Consider the following 27,702-nt stretch of genomic DNA (forward strand, 5'->3'; position numbering starts at 1 on the left):
TGTGATACATATGCCCACTCAGACAAGTGTTCTTTTCCTTCCTCTTCCCGGTTTCCAAGAGCACCTAGAACATCAACAACTCTTTCCTTTCCTCTGGGAATTATGGGAACACCTATACTAATATTTAACATTCCCTTCAAAAAAAAAAAAAAAAAACAACCAAAACACTTTCTCTCAAAGACCTACCTCTATCTCTGCCTTATTTCAATTTTTCCAAACTCTTTTTTTTAAAGACTTTATTTATTCATGAGAGACACACACACACACACAAAGAGAGAGAGAGAGGCAGAGACACAGGCAGAGGGAGAAGCAGGCTCCATGCAGGGAGCCTGATGTGGGACTCGATCCCGAGGCCTCCAGGATCACACCCCCAGCCGAAGGCAGGCACTAAACCGCTGAGCCACCCAGGGGTCCCCTCTTTCTGAACTTTTTAATTCATTTATGACACATATATTTACAGTCGAGTGAAATACATTTATCCATTTAAATTACTAATTTCCTGGACATATTTTTTAATTCAGAATTTCTGAAAAGTGAGAACATGAGCTCTTGTTCATTGATCTTGATCTTTATTGACTAAAATAGTTACTGAAATTTCCTCACAACACTGGACTCTAAAGTCAAGAATATCTAAGGTTTCCATTTTGAAATCAGCTTCAGCAAAATCACATAAAGCAAAATAAGAATCAAATAATTTACAGATAAATTAGAATACACAATGGTGGCGCTTCTTCTAAAGGAGTCTGATATGGCAGGAATATCCTTCAAACCCCAGAAGATCAATAGGGGGTTAAAAAAAAAAAAAAAGAACTGACAAATAAGAACTAGATGAAAAACAGAAGTGATGGCCAACATAAATTTATCTTTATTCAGATTATGATTCTTCAAATACTTTTGGTTAAGACGTGGTTTAAGCCATGCTTAAATAGAATACATACAAAATATGATTGTTTATATTTCTTTTGATTGAAAAGCGGAAAATTCCATGTTGCATTTCACCGTATTTACTAATTTTATGCTGATGTAAACCTTCTAAATGCAAATAGCTTTGAAAGTGAATAAACTAACTTCCAAGTGACCAACCATGCCCCCTTGTAGTATGAGCTCTGTGATACTGCCTTCTTTTCAGCACGCACCCCTTTGCTGGCCTGTGGTTCCCACAATGATGGGGGCTACAACCCACTGCACTCAGTTTCAGAGTCCTCACTCCAGTGTGCATCTCGCTTCTCAGCCACGAGTTTGATGAATTGAGAGTGACTGGCATAAAGCTGGAGTTGATCACTGATGTCCACCCATTTAACCTTTCCAGCATCATCTCCAGCCTCCAGGGTAAGGTTATCCATTATCTCACCTGTTACCAAAGAAAAAACATCACCAAAAAAAAGTAATTCATGTGTCTATTTCTTTTTCAACATAATTCTGTAGCGTCAAGTATTCTTACTAAAGCAATCTTAAGTCACCATTGTATTATGTGGCCCAGTGATTTAAAAACTAGAATGTTCCATAGTTCCAAATGCCCAAATTTTAATCAAGTTCCTAATTTTTTAAAGATTTTATTTATTTATTATTTATTTGAGACAGAGAGAGCATAAGTGTGGGGAAGGGCAGAGGGACAAGCAGACTCCATGCTGAGTGCTGAGCCCAATGCAGGGCTCAATCCCAGGACCCTGAGATCATGACCTAAGCTAAAGTCAGATGTCTGACTGAGCCATCCAAGCACACCTCCAAGTTCCTAAATTTTAAGTAGAGGCATCAATAAGGGAACTTTTCTCTTTAAAAAGAAAGAATATTAGCCTTAAAAACAAAAGTTCATATTAAATAAGTATGAAAACTTATGTCAAAATAAGTTCCGGATGGATTAGAGATTTTTTATTTTTTTGGATTAGAGATTTAAATGTAAAAAAAAATAAAACAATTCTTGGTGACTCATTTTATACTTGTAAGGTAAGTAGACCTTTCTAAGCATGACACCAAACCAGAAAACTGAAAATATTCATAATTATGTTTGCAAATAAATATACTAAAATAATTATAATTATCAAAAAATTAAAAATAATGCTCTCAATCACTGTTGGGAATGTAAATGAAATATTTCTGTAAGACAATTTGGCAAGGCTCAAGAGCTTTGAAAAAGCAAACGCTCTTTGATGAGCATTCCCTTCCACAAATATCAGAGTGCCTCTTATCTGGTCAGTCTAATAAACCTAAGTTTACCTGTTTCATCATGGTAGTTCACAGCTTCTGTCTCCATCCATGCATTATCAGTATTTCGAGGATCATCAACATATCCCTTATATATCTATTTTCAAAAGGAGACAGACAAAAAAGTGTAGAGTGAAACAGGAATGGGTAGAGCAGATACATGTTAACCTTCATTAGAATCAGAACTGTAAATACTCTGTTGCAAAACAGTGTGCATATACTTAACATTACTTAACTGTGCATTAAAAATAGTTAAAATAGTAAAATATGTAGTTTTTATCACAATAAAGAAAAATACGCCAACCTCAAATTGTCAGGAGGCAAAAATGAAGCATTTATTTAGGATCAAAGAACTGCAATTCAGGGTACAAAGATTTAGGTAGCAATCCAGCATCCCACTAAGTAGCAAAATCAGGGTTTTTTAAAGATAGAGAATGCTTCTATAAGTTGTTTACAGGGGCACCTGGATGACTCAGTGGTTGAGTGTCTGCCTTTGGCTCAGGTCATGATCCCAGGGTCCTGGGACCAAGTCCTGCATCAGGGAGCCTGCTTCTTCCTCTGCCTATGTCTCTCCCTCTCTGTGTCTCTCATAAATAAAATCTTAAAAAAAAAAAAGTTGTTTACAAAGATTTTTGACTAGCATTGGTACAGGAAACCGATCGTGGCTGAATATAATTGGTTGCTAAAGCTATCACTAAGCAAGATTGTTCTTTAGCAAGTTGCAGGTGTTTGTATAGGAGTCTTTGGAGTATTTGCGGTTTGGCCCAGTTTAAAAGTTCAGGGCTCCACCTGGTGAGGAAGTGTTTAAGGCCCACCTTCTTAAGGGCCTCTTAGCTCCATTTTAAAACCCCTTGACTTAACTGACTCCATTATTTAACCTTTCATAAAAGAAATCTAAATATCATAGAACCTTTCATGTAGCATTCCATATGCTTATTATAAAGTTCCCAAGAAAAAATATTCTCCAGAACCATTTGAATCTGCTTTAAAATTCATAAAACCCTGAGAGTACCCAGGTGGCTCAGTTGGATGAGTGTCCGACTCTTGATTTCAGCTAAGGTCATGATCTCTGGGAGCATGGGACCGAACCCCAGGTCAGGTCCCACCCACAATGTGGAGATTCTCTTTCTCCCTCTACCCCTTCTCCTAGCCCTCCCTCCCCATCACATGAAAATAAAAAATTCACAAAACCCTCAACTCCACAGACTTTAATTTCATAATGTGGGAACAGACACATTTGGGCCGTATGACTTTTTTAAAGGCTATTTTTCTGTTTTAGTAATTCCTATAATTATAGTTTCAGACATACAAAGATTCTTTTAGTTATAGTAATATGTAAATATATCTAGTAAAGACTAATATTTAAACTATTAATACATGAAAAGATTTGGATCTAGCCATCCAGAAAGAAAAGGATCTAGCTTTAGAAAGAAAACAAAGCAAATGGAAGAAAATCCAGCAAAAAAAACCAAAGAACTCTTTTTCCTTATCATCAGTACAAATGTACCCTATAAGGTGATTTTTTTTAATCACAAAGGGCATATAGACAAAATACACATAAGATCTAAATGGTTATCAACCAGAAAAACTCTGAATAACATAATTTAAAATATAAATGTTCTTGCAAAGAGCTAAATTCATGTAAATTTTTTAAAAGGTTTTCAGATGGATGGGATCACATTAGCTCACAACTAGTCTAAAGAAAAACTCAGAGGAAAAAAAAATGTATTCTAACATAATTGACCTAAAGTTGGGCTATAAACTTTAAATAGAACTCTATTTACAGTGCAAATCTATGACAATTTAAGTTGTTTTTATGAATATATGTTTCAAATACACAAGTAATTCAGTTTATTTAGAGAATAATCTACCAGATTTCCAGGTGAACTTCTAAGTAATTTTCACTAATCCACGGGGCTCTATCCTTCACCATTTCTTACCACTAGGTGTTCCTGGCTGAAGAGTTTGTGCAACTGTTCCTCCAATTCTCTCTTTTCTGCACCAGATTTTTGTAAGGAGTTGAGAGCTTCCTCGCCAAATTCTCTTTTAAGTGTAGCACTAATCTTCTCTCCTGGATCCACCATCCCCTAAGAGTCACATTTTTGTTTTAAGAGGAAAAAACAGAATAGGCTTTAATTCATGCAACAAATATTTACTGGTGATACAGCAGACATTTGTTGTTCTATCTGCTCATAATCATGTATCCTCATTCTCCTGTAGTATGTTCTTCTGTAAACCATTTGATTCTTGTAGAAGCAGCCAATCAGGGCATCTCATGTATTTGACCACAGTAATTGGTCCAAGGTTAGCCTATAGTAAACTGAGCCAATCAGACTCCTTTCCTGGGATCTTCTAAACTCCAGCTAAGGAAGGAAGACCTGGAGGCAAGAAAGAATACAGCAAGCTGACACTTTCCCATTGTTCATTCCAATCCATTTCTATCTTAAAAAGGAAAAACCATTCTTGCAGATAGCAGTATAAAGAGTCATCCTCTTATCCAACTATCTCCATTTCACAATATGGCATAAAATATAAAAACCTCTGTTGTTAAAAAATAAAAAAGATTTTTTTAAAAACCCCTCTGTTGCACAAATACCCATTTTAAAAAGCCACTTCAAATATACACTGACATGAATGCAACAAAAGTACACTATTCTTGATAATGTAGAAACTTTAAAAACTACACGGAATAGTATGTAATAGAAGTTATCTTTCTATGTCTGAAGTTATCAGAATTCAACAAAACGATGCTAACAGTTTTACTTTGGACTTGGAATAGAGGTTGAATTCTAAAGTGGGATCCAACAATTTATGAATACCCACTTTATGTCAGGTGCTTTATATGCTATTGCTAGTAATTCTATGGAGTAGATACAATTATCTTTATTTTAGGGAGAAGGGTCTGAACTCCACAGACTCTGCTCAAGGTGGAAAGGCCAGGATACAAGCCTGTGTTTAACTCCAAAGTCCACATTCTTTTCCAAGGGTTTTATAATTAGACTCAAATTCTGACAACTTTGATGTATTATCTTCCACTTGCTATTGAGACATCACAGCAATGAATGACAAAAAAATTACTAACTGAAGTGGGGAGGAATGGAGGATGAGTGGAGAAAAAAGAGCCACACACAAGAGCCTTGCAGGAAATGAAGCAAGTAAGAAAAACTTAAAACATTATTTTAATTTGAATTCTTACCCCTGGGATTGCCCATTCTCCACAGTCTTTCCTTTTTATTGCCACAAACTGCAAGATGTTTTTCCCAGAAATGGGATGGGGGATTTTATTTCCACTTCTATCCCTTTTCCACCTGTAAACAGTAATATGAGATCATAACTGATTTAAAACAAGGACTAAGGATTTGACTCAAGCTTGAGACAAAGTTATAGATGTGTTTTTCTTTATAACAAGAATATGTATAAATTTACCTCAAATCAGCTAGCTTTACCAGAAAAGTTATTTTGTAATAGAAACATTCTATATTTAGCACTGTTACAAACTAACTCAGATATTTACTTTCTATATAAGACACTGTTCTCTCTATAATAAAAATTCAGAATATAAATAGCTTTTACTACTTAAAGTACTGTCTAAAAAAGTTTAAAAGCCTAACAGAATTTAGAGACAGGGGTGTAAACTTAAAAGTCTAAGGATTTTTTTAAGAATCACAAATCATGTAGTGGCATCTCCCCTTTTCCTTCTCTACCTGGTCCAGGATCAAGACCCATACTTTTATTTCTGAGCTCAGCACAGAGTCTGCTTGTCCCTCTCCCTCTGCCCCTCCCCACCCCCACTCTCTCAAATAAATTTTTTTTAAAAAAATTTAATAAATAAAAAAGTATCAAAGGGTTGTTACTTTCAGAATGTACTTCTAACCATAGCCTCTTTCCCAGAAATGCTGATACATCTCCCCTTTCCCTTCTGTATCCCCACCACACCCACCCCCTATACCCAATTGTAAGGATTGTTCTAATACTATCTTGGGCAAAGATAAAGACTTTGAACTTCCAGTACTAAACCAAAAAACAAAGCCTAAGATCTAATGACTGCTTTGCATTAGATTCAGTGAAATAAATGTGTTTAAATAGAAGTTTCCAAATTTCTTTATATAGTAGCTTTCAAATCTATCCTGTAATTCCTGCCCTGAATGAGCTCACAGTCTAGCAGTGGAGCTAGACAAGTAAGTGAATAAATTACAAAAGAGAGTGACGGTTTGAGGACTATAGTAAATAGAAATGAAAGGATAATTGGGACAAGAAGACAGCATCTGTTTTTAAGGATGCCAGACATAGGTATAAACATGGGCAAGAAACAAAGGTGTTTCTTATAATATGTTGAAGAAACTGAATGTATAGTATAGGTGGGGTCTGGCCCCATGGGCGTCAGGGGGAGAAAGAAGGGTGATGAGGCTGGAAGAGTAGGCAAAGAATTCATCAAAGTCAGTTGCTTAGAGAGCCAGAGAATACTTTTAAGCATGGTAAAGCCATAAGCAACTGGTATTTTAGAAAGCTCACTCACTTTGACAAAAGTATGGAGGCTAGTTTGGAGGGAAGCAAGACTGAAGGCTAGAAAACTTTACCATGACCCAGGTACAAGATGATGAGGACAGGATTGAAGGCAGAAGTGGTAAGAATCAGAGAGCATGGGTTTCACTTTTATTTCTTAAAAGCCACTTTTTAAAAAGATTTATTTATTTATTCATGCGAGACCCAGAGAGAGAGAGAGAGAGAGGCAGAGACATAAGCAGAGGGAGAAGCAGGCTTCACGCAGGGAACCTGATGTGGACTTGATCTCAGATTCTGGATCCCAGGATCATGCCCTGAGCCGAAGGCAGACACTCAACCGCTGAGCCACCCAGGAGTCCGTCCCTTAAAAGCCATTTAGATAGCACTTACTATGTACCTAACACTGTTTTAAGTCTTTAGCATACTTATCCATTTAAATCTCAAAGCAACCCTATAAGGTAGTTGCATTACTACCTTTATTTTACAGACATATGTGGAAAATGAGGCTCAGAGAAGTGGATTAAACTTTACCAAGAGTACAGAGCTCATAGGGTATAAACCAGATTCTGAACCCAGGCAATCTGTTTCCAGAATCTATACTCTTAATCACTATACTATGTACTTAAATCAAACAAGCACAATGTTTACACTAAATAGATAAAAGGAGGGGTAAGAAGGTGATGACGCCATTCACTCACAAACATTTACTAGCACCAATTACGTATCACATTCAAGGAGCTGATAAAACAAAGTCCAGTACAGTCCCCTGCTGCACAGCCAGCCAACCAACCAGTCTTGGCTACAGCACAAGGAAGAGAAGCAAAACATACTTCTGAGAAATACTGCAGTTCAGCCGGGCAGGCAGGGCAGGACCAGGTGGATGATGAACACCTTGCCTATCGGGTTTACATTCTCAGAATTTATGCTGAAGGCACTCACTTAAGAATTTTTAAGCAGAAAAATTTCTTGTTTCTTGTTTTGTTCTTTATTAGTACCTAATACATTATTACCAAGTTTAAAACAAAATTTCTTGATATAATGGAAATAATTTATCATTTTAATTAATGAACCTCATTAACACTACTTAAATGTCAATGATATTTCTATACACTATTGATATTTCCTCCCCACTTCTGATGGCCCACACCTTCCTGTCTCACCAAAACTAGAAACTGTTAACACCATTAACTTTTGATCTGATTTTATTCACAATAATATATTAACACTTCCCATCACATTTTCTCTTTAAAGGATCTAAAGAAATGTCAGATACTTGTATATGTAGAATCCCTAGGAGAGGCACCTGGGAATAGAAAAATGTAACACTTGCCCTGGAGAGAACAGATAAGAACCTTTATGAAATTCTATACTATACAGCACTGTTCTGAATCATGAAGTACTTGAAAGAAAAGGGAATGGAATCTTTTCTTTAAAAGCGACTAGTGACTCTTAGGATTACTCATTAGTGAAAAACTGATATAGAAGAGAAAAAAGCAAAGTATCTGGAGCCAAATACCCCTGATTCAAATTTCAGATCCTACAAGATTTAAGTGAGTCACTAAACCTCAGTGAAGCTTCATTTCAGATCTGTAAAATAGGTTAATACCTACCTCCATTGTTGCGAAACAAATAGAAAAACTAACCTCCATACTTCTCTCCATTTCCACTGCCGTTCATCTATTTCGAGGCACTCATGGGCTGATAGATAGATCCATGTCTGAGATAGCCAAGAGCATCAACCTAATAGCACAACTGAAAGCTAGACTCTGCCACCTCTGGGCACTCTGATAGCCTTGGACCACCTCAAAGTCTTCAGGGTCTCATTTGCACAAGCTCAGAATGTCTATCATTTCAAAACAATGCTACACCATCACCACATACCCTCTCATATATTTGGTCCACCAGAGATAAAGATTAGCAAACTTTCAAGTCTCTAGTTTCCCTTTTCTTCTTCTTGGCCTCTTATTAGCATTCCTTCCTGAGGTTAGCCAGCCTCACCAAACTGGAAAGACACTGATACTGTCATTAATATTTTTTACTTATATTCATTAATAAAAATATATCAACTTTTCTCATTTAAACCATAAAATTTCTAAAGGAATTTGATACCAATAGGTAGGTTGGCAGGTAGATACATAGGTAGGTAGACAGGAGGGATATGGCTTGTTAGGTGGGTGAGTAGGTATATGGGTAGATGGATCAAAGATAAAATTGGGGTGAAAGCTGGGTAAAGATCTCTTTTGACAGGAGAACTGAAAGGTCAAGTAGGAGAGTAAGATGGGACAAATATCGGTGTCCCTTCCAGTAACTTGAAAATATGGGAAATAAGCTGCTTCCCTAGACTTAAATTGTAAATCATATTTATATCTCAGATAAGAGAAAAACAAAATCTCTTGAAAGAACAGAACGCCCTCAAAGTATCAAAACTAAAGAAGTAAAAATATTGAGGGTATTTGCATTATTTAAATGAAAGTGACAATTACATGTGAGGAGGGAGTTGATAAGTGAGGAAATCCTAAAAATAAAAAAATTAAAAAGATGACAGAATATTCCAGATATGTTGGAAAGATGATTCCTATAGAGATGGTCAAGTACATCTAAACATTGGATTCAAAAAAAATAAAAAATAAAAAATAAAAAATAAAAATAAAAATAAACATTGGATTCACCTACCCTCTTTATTCTGATTTATGCTCACCAAGGGACCTTCTGAATAATATTTGGCTTATCAGATGTGCCTTAGGAAGAGAATGCCTGAAACCTTCAGTGGCTGCAGTTCATACTCCCTAACTTTGGCATTTAATATTCTCCACATTTGCACAAAAATTAAATAAGTTTGATGATGCACTATTCTCCTCCAAAAATCTGTTTCAACCAAGCTAGTCTTTTCGCTATCCCTCAGTACTCAGATATTACTACAAGCCTTTTTCTTAGGCTTCCTGCTGTCCCCATATCCAAGCTTCAAGTTCAGCTCAAGTCTACCTCCTTAATAATGCTTTTCTTGGGTGCTCCAGTTTACCATCATCATGACCCATAACTAATCTAAATGGCGGGGTGGGGGAGGGTGAATTGAAGTAGGCTTCACACCCATTACAGAGCCCAGTACAGGGCTCAATCTCACAGCCCTAAGACCATGACCTAAGACAAAATCAAGAATTGGACACTTAACCAACTGAGCCACCCAGGTGCCCCTAATCTAATTTTCTAAAGCATCCTGTATCACCCATGTTACTTGACGTGTTTTCTTTTTTTTTAACCTTGACATGTTTTCTTATTTCATATTTTTCATCTTGCAAATTAAGCCACAGCTCTTCTGTGACAGGGATCTGAAACTTAGGATTCTTTAATTTTTTTATATCTTCCAAAGCACATACTCTATTCTGTGAACAAACAAATGTTCAGTAAATACCAGGTAAGCTAACTTTGTTCAGATAATGCCTAGCATACTCTTTTAACATAAAACTACAGCTTTACACTTATATCAGTATGATTTCACATAAAGTTCTTTTAAAAGATAGATTTCACAAGTACACCTATACACACACACACACACACACACACACACACACATATATACAACCCCACATACTTACACATATATACATGTATATATACACACATAAATATACATGTGTGTATATAAACATATGGTTATAGTACATATATCTCCAATCTCTGCTATGGAAATTTTTTTTTTCATTCTTACCTGGTTATGATGGGATCTGCAGCATGATTTGGGCCCCATCGCCCCAAAAGCCCCCGACCAACCAGTCCTGTCCGTCCTGCAGGATTTCTGGGACAAAAAAATGAAAAATCAATTGAATGTGTTAATTTTCTTTTTTTTTTTTTTTAAGATTTTTTTAATTTATTTATTCATGAGAGACAGAGAGAGAGAGGCAGAGACATAAACAAAGGGAGAAGCAGGTTCCTTGTGGGGAGCCCAATGTGGGACTCAATCCTCTGACCCAGGATCACATCCTGAGCAGACACTCAACCACTGAGCCACCCAGGTGTCCCTGTGTTCATCTTTTTTAATCCAACTTAACCCCAAAAGAAGGCACTAAATACAACAAGAGGGAAATAATATCTCATCCCAAATCCACTAACATTATCACATATCTGGCACTAAAATCACATTATTTCCTTAACACTGTTATTTAACTTTTCTTTTGTGCATGTCTTAACTTTTGGGCTTCATCTAGGAGGAAGATCTCATTTTCAAAGTTGTTCTCAATATGCGAATTTGTTTCAGTTTTCATCTATGCTCCTAAATTCAAGCCAAAACTTTACAGGACTCTTACAACAGGGCAGATGAACCGTCTGCACCTAAGCATCATCTGTCTCTACAACAGTGATGATTTATCATTCAAGATACCCACACTTACCTTCACTTTCTCACCATTCCCTTTTCTTATTCCCATCTCATACAACCCTTTCTGTTATTTTTTTTTAAGTAATACCTATATCCACTGTGGGACTCGGACTCACAACCCCTAAATCAAGAGTCACATGCTCTACCAACTGAGCCAGCTAGGCGCCCCTCCCTTCTCTGTTCATTTATTCAATGAATTATTTCTACCTTCAAGGCAGAGTTACCAAAAAAGTGCATTCAAATCCTGTCTCTGCCACTCACTGCATACAAATTGCTTATATTCTCTCTTCTTATCTATAAATGGAACTATAATATCCGCCCACAGAATTATTTTAATGATTTAATTAGATCACATGGATAAATTCTTTTGTACATTGTCTGGGACATACAAGCACTCAATAAATGTTAATTGGGTTTCTTAGCCTTTGAAGACCCATTATTGTAAGATATCCACCCCCAGTACCTACCTGGGTCTCCCATTTTCAATCTCATACAAACCATTCTGGCTCTTTCTCTGAACATGCCCATCCTTTTCATTGAACTTGGGAGAGAAGTTACTTTCACTGTAATGAGAGAATGCCAAAGCAAAATAAGAAATAATGGTCCAATATTACCAAGAGCTTACTAATATCAATCTGTTATTTATAATAAGATATCCCTGAAACTTAATTATTTTTAAGAGTCAGTTTTCATTTACAAATCCATTTTACTCTTTTAAAACAGTTTCTTAAAGTGTTAACCAAAACACCTTATAATACAAGGATGTATATTATAACCCCTCTGGGAAGGACTATGCAGAAAATCTGTAGCTCCTCGCCACATGCTACAAAAAAAGTCTACGTCACTATTAGCAAGGAGGAATTGTCTGTGGGCACAATATAACAATTAGTGTGATCCCAAAAATAAGATCCTTTCTGATATCTTGATATTTTTACTGTCTCAAAGTAATTTTAATTTCCTCAAATGTACACTAGCTAATATTTTCATCAAAGTAAACCCACAAAACAGTGAATTTACGACAAAACTTCTTAATGACTATGATGTAATCAAAATAAATATTATATGTTACAAATGTTCTAAGTCTTAATCTTGATGGGATAGAACTGTATAAATATAAAATCGTTCTGAGCTCTAGAAGCACAATTAAGAAATGTGTACTTTACTGCCTTTGCCATTCCTCAATAAAGGTATTTTCAGAGTAAATATGAATAAACTCTCTCCTCACCATTATGAAATCACTGATATAACTGTTGATAGTGAATAAGGAGTTGTATAGCATACAGAGTTCACAGTAAGTTCTGAAGTAAGTTTTGGTTCTTTTCAGTCTAACCTAATGAACTAGTAACACTGGATCTATACAACTAGCAACACTTTTTACTTACCTGATTAAATAATCCCTTGGGAAACATTCATAATAAATTTGTCCATTAAATCAAACTTGTAAAACTGTTCTAAAACTATGGTAGCAGTTTAGCAGAGTGGTTAAGAGCATGAATTCTGGAGTCCGATTGAGTTCAAGTCCAACCTTCACCATCATCTACTAGCTCTGTGACCATATGTAAAGGGCAACCTTTCTGTGCTTCCATTTTTGCGCGTGGGTTTTGTTTCTCTATAAAGTAGAAATAACAACCCTCTGTCTTCCAGAATAGTTGTAAGAAAATAATGCTTATAAAAAATTAAGTACAATACCTAGTTCATAGTACATTAAAAAACTCATTATATTCGTTAAAAGGAACATAAATATAAAACATGAGTCAATGTACTTCTATGAATTTAGTCAAAGGATTTTTGCTTGAGTATTTTTCTTCCTTCTCCTTTATCTATTCCTTTTCTGTGTTTTTCACACTGTTCCAATTTTATCATCCTATTCTTAGTAATCTGAAAAAATTCTGAAAAATATTTTTTACTGCTTCAAACACAAGTCTAGCTATGGTGGAAAATAACCACAAAAGATGTTCTACTGTTGACCAAAATAAAATAAATGAAAATAGATACCACCACTTGCCATTCCATAAAACAACTCCACAGTAAAATAGATTTACTTTTTTGGAAGGATCATCATAAAACCTCTAAAAGAACAAGCAAACATGGATTCTCTAGTTTTAGCAAGAATTCAAGCAAATGTGGAAACTTAGTTATGACAAAGTCATAGATAAAAATGCTTTTTCAGCTGTCAATGTGATCATTTACAAAGACAACCATTCTCTTCACCATCTTACCCCTAGCTATCTGTTAATGCCAGAAATTATGCTCACCTGATCTGAGGATCTGCCCACCTAGGTCCTGCCAAGACAGAGACTGCAGTGTATTCCACAGGATTATAGTCTTGCCATTCAACAAACCAGCCTACTTTCTCATTAGGAACCTGGCTGCGTTGGACTTTTGAACCTGGATAAGGAGATGTCCGAGCCTTGTTGTGGGAATTCTCTTTGGCACCATTAGAGTTAGACATGATGTTCGAGTTAAGATGAAACCCACAGAATGAAAATGTGTTTCTGAAAAGAAAAAAAGAAAAAAAAGACAAATGTTTTACATAAATACCAAAAGAAATTAAAAATAACCTAATTCAAAGACCCAAAAACATACTTTTCAATTTCAAAGTATAAAAGTCTAACATCTATGAGAAAATTATTTTCAAATATGAAAAACTTTAAAATATTGCCGAATCTTATTAACTGGAACCTACTCCCTGAATTTCTTTCTTTTTTTTTTTTTTCTGAATTTCTTTTAGTTGAGAAAAAGGGACAGATGTTTACTTTTGTTAGCACAAAAGTGGGGGAAGTTATGAAAATTCAACCATAAAAACAAATGTAAAGGAAGACTTTTTAAAAAATGGGCTATAATCTAAGACACATGTAAAATGTATGACAAAAATGGCACAAAAGAACAAAACAATGGAAATATCTGTTGTAAGGTTCTTACATTGTATAAGAAGTAACACAATACTACCAAAAATCAGACTATGATAAATATACTAATTCTAAACTGATGGCACACTTCCCCAGCTCTCATAATATCAATTTGTCCTTGTGACAAATGATTAATTGTCACAAGGGCAAACACCAACTTGCTAGGTTGGTGAAATAAGTCCACATCTGTGCCTAATATCATTCACTGAGAAGTACACAGTGATCATTTCTGAGGTATTACTCATAAGTATGACCAGAATTGAAAACATAAGGAAATATAGAATACAACCTGGTCAAGGGATAGCTTGCAAAATAAAGGTGTGTACTCTTTCAACTGGTAACATGAAAGACAGAGGAACTCTTTTGGATAGATGCAAACTAAAGAGACATGAAAACTAAACGCAATCAATGATCTTGGATTGGTTCCTGAACCAAAAAAAGAAAAAAATTTTTCCACAGGACAAGTGGTTAAATTTGAATGGGGTTATACAAATAATTTTAAAAGTTGATGCAAAACCTACTTACTACTCACAGAGAAACGCTTTGGAGACTATGGCTTTGTTGGTGAATTCTATGAAATACTCAAAGAATTAACACCAATGTTCCTCAAACTCTTCAAAAAAATTGAAAGAATATATCCAAATGTGTTCTATGAGGCTGGCATTATTACCCCAATACCAAAGCTAGACAAAGACACTACTAAAAAACCATAGATCACTACCCCTTATACATATTGATACAAAAATCCTCAACAAAATAGTAGCAAACAGAATTCAATAGCACATTAAAGGATTCTACACCATAACCAAGTGAGATTTATTGGAATGCAAGGATTGGAACACTAAAATCAATCAACGCAATACACATTAACAGAATGAAAGAAAAAAAGATGATCATCCCAATTAATACAGAAAAATCTGTCATAATCCAACACCTTTCACAATAAAAAACATTCAACAAACTAGGAATAGAAGAAGAAAACTACCTCAATATATTAAAAGTCATGTATTAAAGCCCATTTTTTGGTATGACAGTGAAAGACTGAAAACTATCACAAACAAGGGACCCCAACCAGTCCCTTGAAAACAATCTTGAAAAAGAAAAAGTTGGAGATGTCATAACTTCCTAATTTCAAAACTTACTATAGTAATCCTAATAGTAAAATACTGGCATAATTTCAAAACTAAGCTATAGTAATCATAACAGAATAATACTGGTAGAAAGACAGACATATAGACCAGTGGGATAGAACAGAGAGCCCACACACAAACCCTCACATAGGTGGTCAAATGATTTTCAACAAGTGTGACAAAACTATTCAACAGGAAAGGATTGTCTTTTCAACAAATAAGGCTGTGAAAATTAGATATCCACATGCAAATGAAGATGATCCCTTACTTTTTTTTAAAGATTTATTTATTTATTTATGATAGACATAGAGAGAGAGAGGCAGAGACACAGGCAGAGGGAGAAGCAGGCTCCATGCGAGGAACCTGAGTGGGACTCGATCCCGGGACTCCAGGACTGCGCCCTGGGGCAAAGGCAGGCAGCCCGTGACTCCAGGACTGCGCCCTGGAGCAAAGGCAGGCGCTAAACCGCTGCACCACCCAGGGATCCCTTACTCTTTATAGCATATGCAAACACTAATGCAAAATGGATCAAAACCCAAACATTAAGACCTAAAACTATAAAACTCTTAGAAGAAAACATACAGGGAAAATTTCATGATGCTGAACTTGACAATGACTTCTTGGATGTAACCAAAAGCACAAGCAACAAAGAAAAACCAATAAATTGGACTATATCAAAATTTAAAACTTCTCAGCATCAATAAGCAGTCACTGGTTTTAGATGAACCCCACTTCACCCAGGGTCCCCAGCATTATAAAAAAGAAGAGTAACTGGTGCGCCTGGGTAGCTCAGTTGGTTAAGTGTTGGACTCTAGATTTCAGCTTAGGTCATGATCTCAGGGTCCTGGGATGGAGCCCCTCCTCAGGCTCCATGCTCAGCAGGGACTCTGCTTGAAGATTACTCTTTCTCCTTCTCCCTCTGCCCCTCCCCTGACTTGCATACACTCTCTCTAAAATAAACCTAAAATAAATAAATCTTTAAAAAAATAATTACGGGCAAGCAATTTTAATGCTTTAAAAAAGCATATTCATGGGAAGGAGGCAAGATGGCAGAAGAATAGGGATCCTCGTTTCATCTGGTTCCCCAAATTTAGCTAGATTAACTAGCAAACTATCCTGAACACCTGTGTTCAGGATGAATTCAACCTGAGATGTAAAGAAAGAACAGCTGGAACGCTACAAACAGAAAAATGACTGCTTCTTACAAGGTAGGAGTGCAGAGAAGACAAACAGGATATATTAGAAGATAAATGTCAGGGGGAGGGAGCTTTTTAAGGGCTGTAAGAAAGTGATATAGCCCTGGGGTGCAAAATTGGGGCCTTTAGAAATCTGCTCCTTTGAGACTTGCCTGCCTGAAAAGTGCTCAGTGGTGAAGCAAGGCAGAATTGCAGGAGGGACAGTGGGGTCCCTGCAATCTTCCTGGAGGCACAGAAAGAACAGGGGTGCCTAAGCCAGCAAAGTTCCCAAGCATTGGAGCATTGGAGTGGGTTTAAATTAGCAAGCCCAGGAGAAGGCTCCGCTTGTTCTGCCACAAACCATGGACCGGGGCTGGAATGGGTGATGCTCTCCTTACTGGGTCCCTACAAAGGAGTGGAGAGTCCAAGCAGGTGTGCATTCAACCCAGGTGAACCCTATCTGTGCCAGGGCCCTGCAAACAGCCAGAAGCAAGGCAACCCTCCGCTTCCACTGGGAGGGATGGAGCAGGTGCATGCACAACCAGGGAAAACCTCTCCCAGCCGGAGCCCTGCAAATTGCACAAATCATTGTCTGCCTCGCCTGCCCCAGGGGAGGATCTGAACCAGTAGACAATAAGAGTCTGCAGTTTGGCACATGCCAGGATCTCTCAGCTCCAGAGCTAGAGATCTGGACACAGCCATTTTTTTTCTTCTTTTTTTTCTTTCGCCCTCAAAAGAGGTGTAAAAGCCTCTAGGGAACAAAGACCTCACAGGGCAAATTGTTTACACTCAGCCTTGCCACCTGGCAAGGGGTGGAGCATCTCCTCCCAGGCACAGACACCTGAAAATCAGCACAGCAGGCCCCTCCCACAGAAGACCAGCTGAAGGGATCCCTGGGTGGCGCAGCGGTTTGGCGCCTGCCTTTGGCCCAGGGCGCAATCTTGGAGACCCGGGATCGAATCCCACATCGGGCTCCCGGTGCATGGAGCCTGCTTCTCCCTCTGCCTGTGTCTCTGCCCCTCTCTCTATCTCTCTGTGACTATCATAAATAAATAAAAATTTAAAAAAAAAAAAAAAAAGAAGACCAGCTGAAAGAACAGGGGAATAGCAAGTGTACTGACCAAGCAGCACTGGAAAGCTCCAGGACTGAAGCAAAATAGTATATAGAACTCAAGGTTTTGTTTTTTGGTTTTTTTTTTAATGATTCATTTATCTATCTTTCAGGTTAAAATTTTCCAAAATTCTTTCTTTTTTACAGTCTCAAGTAGTTTAATGTTTTATCAACTCTTCGTTTTAAAGTTTTTTTTCCTTTTTTAACTTTCATATTTTACAATGACATGTTAAGATACATTCCTCATTTTTGGTTTCCTTTCGCCATATTCAATTTTATTTTTGTATATATGTAAGTTTTGCTTTTTTTTTTTAATAATTTTGGAATTTGTGCCTTCTAACATACACACCAAAATACACTCAGAACTAAGTGTATCACCCTTTGATCCACTCTATGAGATTGTATTCTCTCCCCTGCACAATTTTCCCTCCCCCTTTTCCTTTCGTTTTGTTGTTGTTGTTTCTGTAAGTTTTGCTTCTTTTATAATTTTGGAACTTAGTACTTTCTAACATACAGACCAAAATACACTCAGGCCAAGTAGATCACCATTTTGGTCCACTCTGTGAGATTATATTTGTTTTTCTTTTTCTTTGTCTTTTTTCTTTTATTTTCTGGTCCCTGACCTCTTTGGGATTGTCTAGTGTGTATTTTGCTTGGGTCATGGTTGGTATTTTTGACTCTGCTCACTCATACAGCCATTCTGCACTGAACAAAATGACTAAAAGGAAGAATTCACCACAAAAGAAAGAACCAGGGGTAATACTCTCTGCCATTGATCTAATGGATATATATTTAAGTAAAATATCAAGAGACAGAATTCAGGATACAATTATAGAGTTACTAGGTGGATGTGAAAAAAATCATAAAAGTCACTAGAGAATCTCAGTACAGAAATGAGATCAGGCTGAAATTAAAAATACTCTGAGATGCAGTCTAAACTGGATGGTCTAACAGCCTAGGTAAATGAGGCAGACGAGAGAGTAAATGACATAGAAGACAAGTTGACGGAAAGGAAGGAAGCTGAGGAAAAGATAACTAAGAGCCCACGAGGAGAGGCTCCAAGAATTAAGTGATAATTTGTAAAAGAATAACATCCATATTATTGGGATTCCGGAGGACGTGGAGAGAGAGAGAAGACCAGAAAGCATGTTTGAACAAATCAAAGCTGGGAATTTCCCTAATCTGGGGAAAGAAATAGGCATACATATCCAAGACATAGAGAAGACCCCTCCCAAAATCAACAAAAACCAATCAACACCTCAACTTATAATAGTGAAGCTTGCAAATTTCAGAGATAAGGAGAAAATCGTGAAAGCAGCTTGAGAAGAGATTCCTAACATTAAGGAGAAAAATATTAGATGAACAACAGACCTATCTACAGAGACCTGGCAGGCCAGAAAGGGCCGTCATGATACATTCAGGGTACTAAATGAGAAAAACATGCAGCCAAGGATACTTTATCCAGCAAGGCTGTCATTCAGAATGGAAAGAGAGATAATAAAGAGCTTCTAGGATAGGCAAAAACTGAAAGAATATTAAGGGAGAATAGTCCCTGCAAGAAATATTAAGGGAGAGCCTGTAAGTGAAGAGGGAGCCCAAAGAAACTGAGACAATCTGCAGAAATAGGGACTGTACAGGTAATACAATGGCACTAAATTCATATCTTTCAATTGTTACTCTGAATTTGAATGGGCTAAATGCTTCAGGCAAAAGACTCAGGGTATCACACTGGATAAAAAAGCAAGACCCATCTATATGCTGTCTACAAGAGATTCATTTTAGACCTAAAAACACCTTCATACTGAAAATGAGGGGGTGGAGAACCATTTATCATGCAAATGGACTTCAAAAGAAAGGTGGGGGGGATCCCTGGGTGGCGCAGCGGTTTAGCACCTGCCTTTGGCCCAGGGCGCAATCCTGGAGACCTGGGATCGAATCCCACGTCGGGATCCCGGTGCATGGAGCCTGCTTCTCCCTCTGCCTGTGTCTCTGCCTCTCACTCTCTCTCTGTGACTATCATAAATAAATAAAAATTAAAAAAAAAAAAAAAAAAAGAAAGGTGGGGTAGCCATCCTCATATCAGATAAATTAGATTTTAAACCAAAGACTGTAGTTAGAAATGAAGAGGGAAACTATATCATAGTTAACAGGTCTATCCAACAAGAAGACCTAACAATTATAAATATTTATGCCCCTAATGTGGGACCAGCCAATTATATCAACCAATTAATAACCAAAGGAAAGAAACACATAGATAATAATACATTAAGGATAGGAGACTCCAACATTCCACTCTCAGCAAAGAACAGATCTTCTAAACAGAAGATCAACAAAGAAATAAGGGCTTTGAATGACACACTGGACTAGATGGGACTTCACGGGAATATACAGAACACTCCATCCTAATGCAACAGAATACACATTCTTCTCAACTGCACATGGAACTTTCTTCAGAAACAACCACATACTGGGTCACAAATCAGGTCTCAATCGATACCAAAAGACTGGGATTAGTCCCTGCATATTTTCAGACCACAATGCTTTGAAACAAGAATTCATTCACAGGACAAACTCAGGAAGGAACTCAAATACTTGGAGGTTAAAGAGCATCCTACTAAAAAATGAATGGGTAAACCAGGAAATTAGAGAAGAATTAAAAAGGCTCATACAAACTAACAAAAAAGAAAGCACAATTGTTCAAAATCTTTGAGATACAGCAATGGCAGTGCTAAGAGGGAAGTACATTTCAATACAAGCCTCTGTCAAAAAAATTAGAAAAATCTCAAATATATAAGCTAACCTCATACCTAAAGGAGCTGGAGAAAAAAACAGCAAATAAAGCCTAAAACAAGCAGGAGACAAGAAATAATAAAGATTTGAGCAGAATTCAATGAAACAGAAATCAGAAGAACAGTAGAACAAATGAACAAAAGTAGGAGCTGGTTCTTTGAAAGAATTAGTAAGATAAATAAACCCCTAACCAGACTAATTAAAAAGAAAAAAGGGGGTGGGGGGAACAGCCCAGGTGGCTCAGCAGTTTAGCGCCCAGGGCGTGATCCTGGAGACCCGGGATCTAGTCCCACATCAGGCTCCCTGCATGGAGCCTGCTTCTCCCTCTGCCTGTGTCTCTGCCTTTCTGTCTCTCTCTCTCTCTCTCTCTCTCTCTGTCTAATAAATAAATAATATCTTAAAAAAAAAAGAAAAAAACCTCAAATTAATAAAATCATGAATGAAAGAGGAGAAATCACAACCAACACCAAGGAAATACAAAAGATTTTAGGAACATATTATGAGCAACTATATGCCAACAAATTAGGCAATCTGAAGAAATGGATGATTCCTGGAAACTAATAAATTACTAAAACTGAAACAGAAAACATGAACAGACCAATAACCAATAAGGATATGGAAGCAGTCATCAAAAACCTTCCAAGCCCAGGGCCAGATGGCTTTCCAGGGGAATTCTATCAAACCTTAACTAAAGAAGAAATAACACCTATTCTACTGAAGCTATTTCAAAAGATAGAAATGGAAAGAAAACTTCCAAACTCATTCTATGACACCAGCATTACCCTGATCCCAAAACCAGACAGAGACCCCATCAAAAAGGAGAATTATAGACCAATATCCCTGATGAACACGGATATCAAAATATTCACTAAGATACTAGCAAACAAGATCCAACAGTACAGTTAAAGGATTATTCACCATGACCAAGTGGGATTTATTCCTGGGAGGCAAGGGTGGTTCAACATACATAAATAAATCATGATAGATCACATTAAAAGAAAAGACAAGAACCATATGATCCTCTCAATTGATGCAGAGAAAGCATTTGACAAAATACAGCATCCACTCCTGATTAAAATTCTTCAAAGTATAGTGCTAGAGGGAACATACCTCAATATCATAAAAGCCATCTACGAAAAGCCTACAACAAGTATCATTCTCAGGAACACCACAGGGATGCTCACTCTCACCACTATTGTTCAACGTAGTACTAGAAGTCCTAGCCTCAGCAATCAGACAACAAAAAGAAATAAAAGCACTCAAATTGGCAAAGAAAAAAATCAAACTTTCACTCTTCACAGATGACATGATATTGTAAATGGAGAACCAAAAGACTCCACCCCAGCAATTCAGCAATGTGGCAGGATACAAAATCAATGCACAGAAATAACTTGCATTTCTGTATACAAACAGTGAGACTGAAGAAAGAGAAATTAAGTAATCAATCCCATTTACAATTGCACCAAAAAACATAAGATATCTTGGAATAAACCTAACCAAAGAGGCAAAGGGAATCCTACCCAGGGCAATCTACACATACAATGCAATCCCTATCAAAATACCATGGACTTTTTTCACAGAGTTGGAACAAATAATCCTAAGATTCATACAGAACCAGAAAAGACCCCAAAATAGCCAGAGGAATGTTGAAAAGGAAAACCAAAGCTGGGGGCATCACAAAGCCTGACTTCAAGTTGTATTACAAAGCTGTGATTGAGACAGGATGGTACTGGCACAAAAACAGACACACACAGATCAATGGAACAGAACAGAGAACCCAAAAATGGACCCCCCCACCCCAACTCTATGGTCAACTAATCTTCGACAAAGCAGGAAAATAATAAAATGTGTTGGGAAAATTGGACAGCCACGTGCAGAAGAACAAAACTGGACCATTCTCTTACACCATACACAAAGATAAACTCTAAATGACTGAAAGATCTAACTGAGACAGGATTCCATCAAAATCCTAGAGAACACAGGCAGTAACCTTTTTTGAACTTGGCCACAGCAACTTCCTGCAAGACATTATCCACAAAGGCAGGGGAAACAAAAGCAATAATAAGCTATTGAGACTTCATCAAGATAAAAAGCTTCTTGCAAAGGAAACAGTCAACCTATAAGATGGGAGAAGATATTTGCAAATGACACATCAGATAAAGGGCTGATATCCAAGATCTCTAAAGAACTTATCAAACTCAACACCCAAAAAAAGCAAACAATTCAGTCAAGAAATGGGCAGAAGACATGAACAGATATTTTTCCAAAGAAGACCTACACATGGCCAACAAGCACATCAGAAAATGTTCCGTATCACTTGTCATCAGGGAAATACAAATCAAAACACAGTGAGATACTACTTTACACTGGTGAGAATACCTAAAATTAACAAGACAGGAAACAACAAAGGTTGGCGAGGATGTGGAGAAAGGGGAACCCTCTTACACTGTTAGTGGGAATGCAAGCTGGTGCACTACTAGTTATTTACCCCAAAGATCCCTATGTTCATAGCAGCAGTGTCTACAATAGCCAAACTGTGGAAGGAGCCCAGATGTCCTGGACTGGATAACGATGTATACACACACACACACACACACACACACACACACACAATGGAATATTACCCAGCTTTCAGAAAGGATGAATATTCATCATTTACACTGACATGAATGGAACTAGAGGGTATCATGCTAAGTGAAAAAGTCAATCAGACAAAGACAACTATCATATGGGTTTTTTTTTAATTTTTATTTATTTATGATAGTCACAGAGAGAGAGAGAGAGAGAGAGGCAGAGACACAGGCAGAGGGAGAAGCAGGCTCCATGCACCGGGAGCCCGATGTGGGATTCGATCCCGGGTCTCCAGGATCGTGCCCTGGGCCAAAGGCAGGCGCCAAACCGTTGCACCGCCCAGGGACCCCCATATGGTTTCACTCATATGTGGCATATAAGAAATAGTGAAAGGGACCACAAGGGAAGAGGGGAGGACTGAGTGGGGAAAACTTAGAAGGGAAGACAAACCATGAGACTTCTGCCTCTAGCGAACAAAGGATAGCAGAAGTGGAGGTGGATGGGGGATAGGGTAACCGGGTGATGGGCATTAAGGAGGGCAGGTACATGATGTGATGAGCACTGGATGTTATACTATATGTTGGCAAGTTGAATTTAAGTTAAAAAACAAAAACAAAAAACAGGATCGAGTCCCACATTGGGTTCCTTGCATGGAGCCTGCTTCTCCCTCTGCTTGTGTCTCTGCCTCTCTCTCTGAGTGTCTCATGAATAAATAGATAAAATCTTTAAAAAATAAATTAATTTTAAAAAATTTTAATAGCATTCATGACTTCCAAAGAACACTGGGTTTTTTGTTTTTAACTTGGAATATTTTTTAATTTTTTAAAATTTTACTTTAATTGTAATTTGGTTGACATGCAAAGTTACATTTTAAAAAGCATAGATGTTTATTCTGTCCGTCCCCAAATCCCACTGAAAAGAGATACAAAAGGCCAACAAAAACCACAGCAGGAGAGAGAACAGGTCACCACCAGTGATTAAGAGATTGTAACTAATTTCAGGTAGAAAGTAGATGGACTCATACTGACCTACAAACCAAAATACAACAAATTATATTTGAGAATATGCACAAAAGGGTGGGTGACAGATTCCATTCCTAAAAGAGGAGGTCTGAGAGGTTTCAAGCTTGAAATAAGTGGGCCCAAATGTCCTAAGTGGGCAGTGGGGCAATGACCATGGAAATCAGCCATTCTCCTTCTCCAAACAAAATGTTGGCATTAGTTATGTTTCCCCCTGGGATAAAGCCAAACTAGAACCTCTGTTTTGAATTCTGGTATTAGAGAATACAGCAGCAATTTAGGCTTAATATCACCATAGTTCATAGCAGGAAATAAAGCTAAAGCAGCTATGCTCAGCAGGGAATTTGCTCAACTGAAACCTTCCAGTCTACGAACGTGACATGATGCCAATGTTCTGAAATCAGTCCTCCCATTTTGAGAAAACAATGTCTTTTACCTACATTAATCAAAATATAAATGGATAACCGGTGTCCACCAGAGGTTTGAGAAGAGAAGGAAAAAGGACTGAAAAGTAATAGAACCACTGACCCATAACAGATAAGTCACGAAACAGAAGATAATTTACTTTAATTATCATTCTTACAGATTCAGGAGTTTTTACATCCATCAAATTAAAAAAGACTGCTATCAAGAGCAATTAGAAGGGGGAAAAAGTTCTTGTCAAAATTTACAATTCAATAAAAGATCTGATGCACCGGACTGAAGTCTGCTTTAGTAACCTGGAAGATAAATTTAAGTAAAATATGTAAGAGCATTGTACAAAAAAGACAAATGAAATGGAAAATGAGAGAAAAAGAGAAGTTCAATCTAGAAGGTCCAACAGCTACCATAAGGGGCGGGGGGGAGGACAAGACAGGGCAAAAACGGGAGGGAACAAAAGAAAATTTCCTTTTGCCTAAAGTAAACACGACATGTCAAACCAGAATAATTTTTTAAAAACCACTCCTAGAGACAGCCTCAAAAACTCGCTCATTACTCCGTGCCTAGCGCTATCTAGGACATCGTGTTTACTGCACAATGAATTAAGAGGGAAAAACAAACAAACAAACGGAGGCAGCGTGACATACCATAAATCTCTAATTTACCCAGGAGTAAAGAGGTAGATGAGAGATCTTACTACAGAGGTGGCGGGGAGGAATGACGACTTACACTTTTCATTTCACACCATTCATACTGTTCACATCATTAAATTGTATGCATGTATTAATTTCAACCTTAATGTTCAAGGGTCAACCACGAAAAAAAAAAAAAAAAAAACCGGCACTGGCCAACACCACATCCAAACAGGTGCTACTGACACTCCCGCAGGACAGCAATACTGGTGACTTCTGGAGGATGGCAAATTTCAGTAGCAGAGACCAAGAAAGATCGCTACCACCAATCCTCCTCAAACGGCAGATAAAACACCGTGGGGCCTTTTGGGATTTTTTTAAATTTTTTTTTTTTAATTTATGATAGACATAGAGAGAGAGAGAGGCAGAGACACAGGCAGAGGGAGAAGCAGGCTCCATGCAGGGAGCCCGACGTGGGACTCGATCCCGGGTCTCCAGGACCACGCCCTGGGCCGAAGGCAGGCGCCAAACCGCTGGGCCACCCAGGGACCCCCCCGTGGGACCTTTTTGAAAACGTGAACGTCGCCACAAAAACCCGGGACGCCTGCAAAGCCTACGGCACCCGCCGACTCAACACTGGCTCCACCCACACCCAAGAACCCGGGAGTGGGCAGCACTAGAAGAGGAAATACCTGCACGCCGGAGCGCTGCCACAGCCCGAGGGCCGGACAGCCACAGAGGCCAAGGCCACAGAGAGAGACACTGTGGCCAAAGTCTTGCCCAGGAAGCGTTCGGCCATCAGCGGCCCCGCGCGGCTTCGCGGAGCGAGGTCACGCTCAGCGGCGGCCCCAGCCTCAGCCCCAGGGGTCGAGCCGGCGCTAGGGCCGCGCCGCTCTCCCGTTCCGGGGAAGGACTAGCTACGTCCTTCACAGAAACGCACACGACCTGGAGCTCTCCCAACACAACCCCTCGCTTCCACCAGTGAGACGAAGGCAACCAGATCCGCGAGCGGCGCGAACCCTCCCGGCGCCTGCCGCCGCGGAACCGGGCCCCGCGACCCGCGACCCGCGACTTCCAACGCCCGGCGCAGCGGTTTGCAGCCGCGCCGTAAACCAAAAACAGCGCCGGCTTTGCGGCGCTCAGCTTTTACGACCTCCCCGTTTGCGCAGGCGTACTTGGGGTGGAGTGGTGGGAAATGATGTCCAGAAAGCGCAAGGGAAGAGTGGAGGTGAAGGGGCGTTGGAAGGGGAAGCGTGGGGAAAGAAAGAAAAGGGGTTGAGGGAAAGCTGTTGACCTCGTTTTGTTCATCGGCAAGGAGCGTTGCAGGCAGCTCATGTAATGAACTACGGCGCCCAGTCCTATCTGAGTAAGTGCTTGCTGAAGAAGGAGGTAGATGAGAGATTTGCAATCCACTTAAGGCTTTTCTCTTACCCTTTTAGTTACCAAGGAGTGCGCTGCAGTTGCTAAATTTGACAAGGCTTCGCCGGATGCGACCTTGGCAAACCCGCGGAGGGCTAAGCCAGCTGTGAGCTGGCGGCGCAGCTTGGAGCAGGACTGCAGAGCAACACCCAAGACAAACAAGGGGCAAAAATTAGCCAGACCGCTGGGCTGAAAATTGGCAATTCAGCTGGTCCAAACAGTTTGTAATACGGCTTTTTTTTAATTTTTTTTTGATTTTTTTATGATAGTCACAGAGAGAGAGAGAGAGAGAGGCAGAGACACAGGCAGAGGGAGAAGCAGGCTCCATGCACCGGGAGCCTGACGTGGGACTTGATCCCAGGTCTCCAGGATCGCGCCCTGGTCCAAAGGCAGGCGCCAAACCGCTGCGCCACCCAGGGATCCCTGTAATATGGCTTTCATTTTTTATATTCATTATCTTATTGACGTGGCAAATATGTAACTTTTAGGTACATGATCCGTTGTTTGAATGGTCTGGTATAGACACAAGGCATCATAAAACTTCGACTCTCTCAAGAGCCAGATGAATCAGACTTTGACAGGTATTGTTCTGAAGACTGAAGAATGCAGAACTCTCGGCCCGTAACAGCTCCATCACAACTTCTACACCAAGAGAATCGACCAAACTAGTATGGCTTCTAGTAGCGTAAGGCCTTGTCCCTAGGATAACCCCAGATCCCCTTTAAAAACCTGCCTGGAAAAGTTAACAATGCAGGAGAATGGACTGTTCCAGGCAAAGCCTTGTGATAGGCAGAGAGTGCCTACACCCCCTCTCTTAGAGCAGTTTCTTTGTAGAGCTTGCATTCATAAATCCTTTCTCTGCCCTTTGTGCTGAAAAATCTGCTAGCCAGAACTATTTCCTCAAGGACCTAGGAGCCTCTCTGTTTGAAATGCAGTAATTCAGGGAGAGCCTAACTTTAATGGATGACTTTCTTCAACTTGGACTGCAGCCTCTTGTCTTACAGGTAGAAGTTTGTTTCTTCTCTGACAAGCACCAGTTAACAAACCCAGATGGCCTACTCCCGTGAATCACCAACTCACCCCCTCAATGCCCCTCAGTGCCTTTCCCTGGGCACACTCCAGTCTTTAAAAAGTTTCCAGCCTCTGTTTCAGGGAAGTTGAGTTTATTCATGCAGGCATATTACTGAATAAAATGTGTCCTTACTACTTCAACTAGTATCCAGGTTTGTTTATTGCTGCCAGTTCTTCCAGATAGTAAACTACTATTGCTAAAATGTGTTTGCCTTTTAAAAAATAACTATATGGGGCAGCCCGGGTGGCTCAGTGGTTTAGCGCCACCTTCAGCCCCAGGGCCTGATCCTGGGGACCCGGGATCAAGTCGCACGTTGGGCTCCCTGCATGGAGTCTACTTCTTCCTCTGCCTGTGTCTCTGCCTGTGTGTGTGTGTGT

General features: G+C 38.8%; 1 protein-coding gene and 1 long non-coding RNA gene across 2 annotated transcripts; one reads left to right on the forward strand and one right to left on the reverse strand.

Moving 5' to 3' along the window:
• Window positions 1-549: 549 nt before the first annotated feature.
• NUDT9 (nudix hydrolase 9) lies at window positions 550-26,005 on the reverse strand. The gene is made up of 8 exons (XM_025998120.2): window positions 25,527-26,005; window positions 13,333-13,572; window positions 11,545-11,640; window positions 10,412-10,498; window positions 5,399-5,510; window positions 4,143-4,289; window positions 2,215-2,299; window positions 550-1,351 (listed from the first exon to the last, which is right to left on the reverse strand). The coding sequence occupies exons 1-8, from the start codon at window positions 25,631-25,633 to the stop codon at window positions 1,173-1,175; spliced, it is 1,053 nt and encodes a 350-aa protein (XP_025853905.1). The 5' UTR covers window positions 25,634-26,005; the 3' UTR covers window positions 550-1,172.
• On the forward strand, window positions 25,994-27,465 carry LOC112919665 (uncharacterized). The gene is made up of 2 exons (XR_003234936.2): window positions 25,994-26,200; window positions 26,274-27,465. It is a non-coding gene; the product is annotated as an uncharacterized lncRNA (long non-coding RNA).
• Window positions 27,466-27,702: the final 237 nt, after the last annotated feature.

The sequence above is a fragment of the Vulpes vulpes genome, chromosome 4, assembly GCF_048418805.1.
Source record: "Vulpes vulpes isolate BD-2025 chromosome 4, VulVul3, whole genome shotgun sequence".
NCBI classification, from domain to species: domain Eukaryota; kingdom Metazoa; phylum Chordata; class Mammalia; order Carnivora; family Canidae; genus Vulpes; species Vulpes vulpes.

Bases quoted from the DNA above. Each gene is read 5' to 3' on its own strand.
- NUDT9 (XM_025998120.2), bottom strand. From the start codon at position 25,633: ATGGCCGAACGCTTCCTGGGCAAGACTTTGGCCACAGTGTCTCTCTCT. The intron at 11,641-13,332 runs GTGAGCATAATT...CTCTCATTACAG, and splicing joins TGGGCAGATCCTCAGATCAG to TGAAAGTAACTTCTCTCCCA. The intron at 10,499-11,544 runs GTAGGTACTGGG...TTTTTGTCCCAG, and splicing joins ATTGAAAATGGGAGACCCAG to AAATCCTGCAGGACGGACAG.